This window comes from Copidosoma floridanum, unplaced genomic scaffold (genome assembly GCF_036245765.1).
Source record: "Copidosoma floridanum isolate Cflo_tuat_1 unplaced genomic scaffold, Cflo_Japanese_pri ptg000013l, whole genome shotgun sequence".
Classification (NCBI taxonomy): Eukaryota; Metazoa; Arthropoda; class Insecta; order Hymenoptera; family Encyrtidae; genus Copidosoma; species Copidosoma floridanum.
In genome coordinates, this window is record NW_028321890.1 from 36,187,186 (window position 1) to 36,192,905 (window position 5,720).

Here is a 5,720-nt window from a genome sequence, read left to right on the forward strand (position 1 = left end):
TCGGTTTGCGATCGGTAAGAGTAAACGTCGACAACCACAGCGAACGGAGGAAAAAAAAATAGAGGACTGCGTTACACGCGAGATCGGATCATCGGCGAAGGGGCAGATGAAGAAGAAAAAAATAAAAAAAAAATAACATCGAACGAGCGCGACATTCTTAGAGCGAGGTAAGTATGCAAGCGCCGAGTCGACGGCTTAATTGAATGTATTTCTTTTTCTCGCGTCCGCCGAGTATATATATACACACACAAAACGAAATCAATCTCTCTCTCTGGGTATACATATATACGGGATGTACGATCTCTTTTATACGCGCGTACACCACCTACTTAATACACGTTGTGTATATATTTCGCATTTGGTGCAAAAAGGAGGTCCACGAGAGGGAAACACGTTTGCGCCGATCGAAACTCGAGAACACGATTGCCTTCGATCGGATGATCTATACCGGCCTCTTCGTGCGCTGTTCGAGCAGCATTGCGGGATGGCAAAAAGAAAGGCGTCATTGTAACTTTAGTCCAATGCCTCTTAATGGAGTCCTTTGTCCGAGAGATTCTTCTGGCGCGATAGCGCGTGCATTTTTCTAACGGGGAGGGGATCTCGGGACGCTAAAGTGATCGATCTCAGCAGATTCGGAGATACCGTGCCCGCGGAGTAAACAGAGAGGCTATCGATTATATTTCTTTTTCTTCTGCATTTCTTGTTTATTTTGAGCTTTATTTCTGTTCTCGGTGATACAAGCGCTCTTAATACTACGTAATTATGCGTTTTGTTTCCTGTCGGCTTTCAAAGAGCTTGGCTACGCTTAACGTTAGAATATATATGTATGTATAACTGGTCTTATTTAAAAAATTTTTTTAAAAAATTTACAAAAGTCGATAAAAAATACCTAGATTTGTAATCACAGGGACACCTAGCTTCGGAAGGACGAGATATTGGCTTCTTCTCCTCCTGGAAGAATTATCCACACGCGCGCTGCATCCGCGCTGTAGACGAAAGGTAAGGTAGATAACGACTTGATCACCCGCTGCACTTTCGAAATTCTTCTTCTTTTTTTTTTTTTTTTTTTTTAAATTCTTATGAAATATAATCAAAACTTTGTAAAATCTGAAAGTAGCAAAACATACAGCCAAAGTGAATAACAATATTTTCCATCGTTTTCTCTTCTTCTCAAACTTTATAAATGTTTCAATGGAATTTTAATTTTTTTGTTTATAGTTGGACTCTAAAATATTTTCGAAGCCGTATGAAAATTATAAATGTGTGTACCTATTGTACGTGAAAAACATGGACGTTTCTAGTTTCTATTTCTGACGGTACTGACGGACTATTTCAATTAACATACAATTTGATTAATACAACGTCGCATCGTATGACTAAAACTGGCATTCGGTGGAACAAACTAATTCTTGCTTGGCAGAGGCATTATGCCGATTGCTTTGCCATCACCCTCGTTGTGGAGGGTGAGTCCTAGCTCTCGCAGAGCTACGCTGTCCACTGTTCCGATTTTCACCATCTTGGAGACGACTTCTTGGTTCTCGGAATTGTTTTCGAGGACATTTCTCGTGGCTAAGGTCGTCCACTGTATTATTACTAAGACATTTTTACGATGTAAGGAAATTCACTCAATATCAAGTGTATTTTTTTCTTTGCAAAGGATACATGGATTTCTCGCATCAAGATTGCAGCAATCGAGCAAGAGAGGAAGCCCATCTAATTCACGTACCTAAAAGAAATTTTTTTGTTTAAATTCTGAAACGGAATAAATTTACTTGGTCTGGCATTGAGTACTTACGAGATTTTGATTTTTTTCATGCTTATGCACTAGATTACCAATGACACGTATCACACCAGCTTTGAAGCCAAATGCGGGATGAGACTGAATTTTTTTGTGAAAATCGTTGTTGGAATCTTCAGTTTCATTACCATTTTTGTTAGCAGCTATAGCTAAATCGCTTAGTTTTTGCAATGGGGTGAAACAATTGTTTGTTTCTTTTCCCGCCATATGGACGGCTTTTAACAAATCTAAAAATTTGTATAACATACAAGTTAAGCTTTTTAGAACCAAAGAAAGTTATCGAGTTAAAAGTACTTACAAATACAGTTAATTAAAAGACTTTTATCCTCCTGAAGTCTTTTGCATTCCTCTAAATGCGAATTAGATGTCAATACTCCCAAAATGTCCAAAAGTATGGTGACCTCTGTAGGTTCCAAGTTCTTCACGTGAGTATCAACTGTTTTTAAAATTAAATCACTCTTTTTCTTGAAATTATCAGCCAAGAATTCAATAGTTTCAATTGGCATGACATAAGCACCATGGTTGCCTTCATTGTAAGCAACTGAACGTACTTCTTGGTGAATAATGTCAAGCAAATATAATCTGTCATCTATGCTTACTTCCTCATAAATATCTTTCAAATAATTCGGATCTCTGAGTAACAAAGTTATCGTGTCTAACGCCGCTTGAATATCTGATATGGTTGATTTTATCAGTTCAGTGGTCAATTTCTTTTTATCAATAGTTGGATAAAATTCTTGGAATAGCTGCTTCACCATGTTATGAACATAGGCACATGCTGCTCTGGCAATCGGAGCACGATCGTGACCAACGAGCTTACTAGAAAATTATGTATTCATTTGTAAAGTAAGATTCACAATTTGAACAAGAAAAATTTCCTGGGTACACTTACATGATTGTATTCTTAAAATTCTGATCCTTGACGCAATCCAGTATAACATTGGCGTTTGAAGAAATAGAAATATCAAAGGCAAATGTAAAGTAATTGCACAAAAATTGAATGCTCAGTCTCAAGACCTCGGTTTGCTCCTCGTTCAATCTTTTGCCATCCGCAGCATACTCAGAAACAGTTTTAATGGACCACCTGACAACACCATCGTAGGGAAAATTAATGTGGTACGGATATAAACTTTCTTTGTTCCATTTTGAGACTTCTTGGGACAAATATTTGTAGATATTTTTATGAGCGACAGAGTCCTCGTTGTCATTTAGTGGATATTCTTTCTCTATGTACCCATTGACACAAGAATTGGCCAGACACTTGAGGAAGACATTTTTAAGTTTTTCGGGAAGATCTAAAGACTCATCTGTCAAGAGTTCGGCAACTTTGACCAGCTTGACAAAATCACTGAGCAACCTAGGGATGAAAAGTAGTAGAGTACACAGTCAACCACCTTGGTACCTACCAGGATTAACATTCTTTGGCACGCTTATTTATTCTTACCTCGGTATATCACTGCAAAAGTCTTTAGGTTTCAGTATTGTCAGCAAAGCATCCCAGTCTTTGTTCTCAGCAGATGCAATCAACCTCTCGGTGGACTCCATCTTTCACGTTGTGTTTACACGGCAACACTAATTCTAAGTACAAGAAATACAAACGAGCATGTGAGTAAAGTTTCAGGCATCATAAAATCCAAGTAAACACGTACTCACCGTAAACAAACAAAAAAAGTAACTCACAGGAAGCGAGTCGTCACCATCTCCCACGCATACCTCGTCTCCTAGGAACGAACTAACGTGGGAATATCAACCTTTTTCTTGAACAATTAACACGAAACAGATAGGTAGGTACGCAAGACTAAAGGTAAAGACTACCGGTGTTTCACCTCAACAAATCTCTTGACAATCTTTCGAGGGGGTAGTGCGCGTCGTGTCCTCGTCCTTGTGCGCAGACGCCATTTGCAGCCGGTCGAAATTTCCATCCCTCGTCGTCCTCCTCCTCCTCCACCTGATGTTTGTTTTTACACTCTCCTCTCGCCAGAGCGGCTTCGCGGCGCTGTCTTCGGTTTGCGTGACACTGCGCTTGCTTGCCCGACGACAGATTCCTTCCTTTGCTGTGTTGTTTTTTTTTTTCGGTGACCCAGTGCAACTTGTTTTTTTAGTTAAAATTTCTGAAAGGTAAGTTTTTTAGTTTTTTGAGGAGTGAAATAAGGCTCTAAGAGCCCTAGACATGACAGTATATATTTAGTTTCGTGAGAACTGTGGCAGTGGTTTTGCAGTGTCATTGTCGGCTAACCTCTACCTTGCTTTTGTTGGATTTGCGTTTGACATTTCAACGGACGATTTGACATTGATTTTCTTGTCCGTAATGATGATATACAAATTTATTTTACGTTTTATATGAATACTTTATGGAGTCTACAGTGTGTATTTAGGCCACTATGATTTAGATCAAAAATCCACTATAACCTTAAAATTTTGAATTTAAATTTTTGGAGTTATCAAAACTTTTTGATGTTTACCTTGATTTAACGTCATTTTCGCTTTGCAGATGTTCCTGACACGCTCCGAGTACGATCGTGGTGTGAACACCTTTTCACCGGAGGGCAGGCTCTTCCAAGTTGAGTATGCAATCGAAGCAATCAAACTCGGCTGGACCGCGATTGGCATTTGTACGTCCGAGGGAGTAGTCCTGGCAGTTGAAAAGCGCACGACGTCCTTCTTGATGGAGCCGAATATGGTGGAAAAAATTGTCGAGGTGGACAAGCACATTGGATGCGTATCGTCCGGTTTGATGGCAGATTCCAGAACAATGATCGACAGGGCAAGGGTAGAGTGTCAAAATCACTGGTTCACCTACGACGAAAAAATGTCGGTTGAATCTGCAGCACAGGCCGTTTCTAATCTGGCCATTCAGTTTGGGGATAGTGATGACGATGGTAGTGCAATGTCCAGGCCATTTGGTGTGGCACTTTTGTTTGCCGGTATTGATGAGAAAGGGCCCCAACTGTTTCACATGGATCCTTCGGGAACTTTCATTCAATTTGATGCCAAAGCTATTGGTTCTGGTAGTGAAGGAGCACAACAGTCACTCCAGGAAGTTTATCACAAGGTACTGCATTATGCTATTTAATTTAAAACTTGATGTATTAGCAAGTAATAACATACGTTATATTTGATTAATCAACTAAACACTTTTCTTGTAGTCAATGACACTAAAGGAAGCAACGAAAGCAGCGTTAAAAATATTAAAGCAAGTCATGGAGGAAAAACTTAATGAGAAAAATATTGATGTCATGACTATGACACCAGGAGCGTTGTTCCACATGTTTACAAAAGAAGAACTCCTAGAGGTAATTCAGGACATTGCCTAAGTATAGAAATATTTTTTTAAATATATTTGCACAATCAAGTCACCTACTCAAATGAACGTGCTCGGGGTGCAGCTGGTCAGTGCAGATGAATCATATTTGCCATTTGTTGGCAAAAAGTATCTTGGTTATACACAATTTTCTTACGTTTTACTTCAAAAAAACAGAATCGTGAAATAAAAATCATTGTAAGATTTCGTAAACAATCAACGATACGTTATTACCAGTTTTCTATCCCAGTTCAGTCAACATTCTATGTTTTTTTTACAATTGATTAATGTGAACCTCTCAGTTAATTCAAATTTTATTTAGTTCATTTTGCTCATTCATTTATTAACATTTCATTTTATGTGATTTGATACAGGTAATTGCCAATCTTCCAGAATCCAGAGATGAGTCCTTGAGAACACGATCCGACTCTTCACGTCCATCTGTCAAATCATTAATATCCGTCAAAAGCCAATGAACTCCTAGTATCCTTGAACGTCTTCCAAACAGTATTTGTATGTTTTCATCTAACTCTGAATTCCAATTAATTTATCTAACATTTCATTCATTATGTAGTTGTTTTCATTTGTAAACAGTAAATTACTCACAAGAGTAAAATATTT

General features: G+C 38.5%; 2 protein-coding genes across 4 annotated transcripts; one reads left to right on the forward strand and one right to left on the reverse strand.

The window, feature by feature from the left end:
- Positions 1 to 1,157: 1,157 nt before the first annotated feature.
- Positions 1,158 to 3,741, reverse strand: LOC106646838 (ataxin-10). 3 transcript variants are annotated; one of them, XM_089591365.1, is made up of 8 exons: positions 3,625 to 3,741; positions 3,452 to 3,530; positions 3,243 to 3,376; positions 2,691 to 3,155; positions 2,097 to 2,617; positions 1,796 to 2,025; positions 1,663 to 1,726; positions 1,158 to 1,593 (listed from the first exon to the last, which is right to left on the reverse strand). In XM_089591365.1, exons 3-8 carry the CDS (start codon positions 3,341 to 3,343, stop codon positions 1,403 to 1,405), a joined length of 1,572 nt encoding a protein of 523 aa, XP_089447491.1. In that variant the 5' UTR covers positions 3,344 to 3,376; positions 3,452 to 3,530; positions 3,625 to 3,741; the 3' UTR covers positions 1,158 to 1,402. The 3 variants fall into 3 exon arrangements, with proteins under 3 accessions (XP_089447491.1, XP_014218475.2, XP_014218473.2); XM_014362989.3 differs by having other exon boundaries at positions 3,479 to 3,741; XM_014362987.3 differs by having other exon boundaries at positions 3,452 to 3,741.
- Positions 3,742 to 3,786: 45 nt separating this feature from the next.
- Prosalpha5 (proteasome alpha5 subunit) lies at positions 3,787 to 5,315 on the forward strand. Its single transcript, XM_014362993.2, has 3 exons — positions 3,787 to 3,916; positions 4,290 to 4,850; positions 4,945 to 5,315. The coding sequence occupies exons 2-3, from the start codon at positions 4,290 to 4,292 to the stop codon at positions 5,110 to 5,112; spliced, it is 729 nt and encodes a 242-aa protein (XP_014218479.2). The 5' UTR covers positions 3,787 to 3,916; the 3' UTR covers positions 5,113 to 5,315.
- Positions 5,316 to 5,720: the final 405 nt, after the last annotated feature.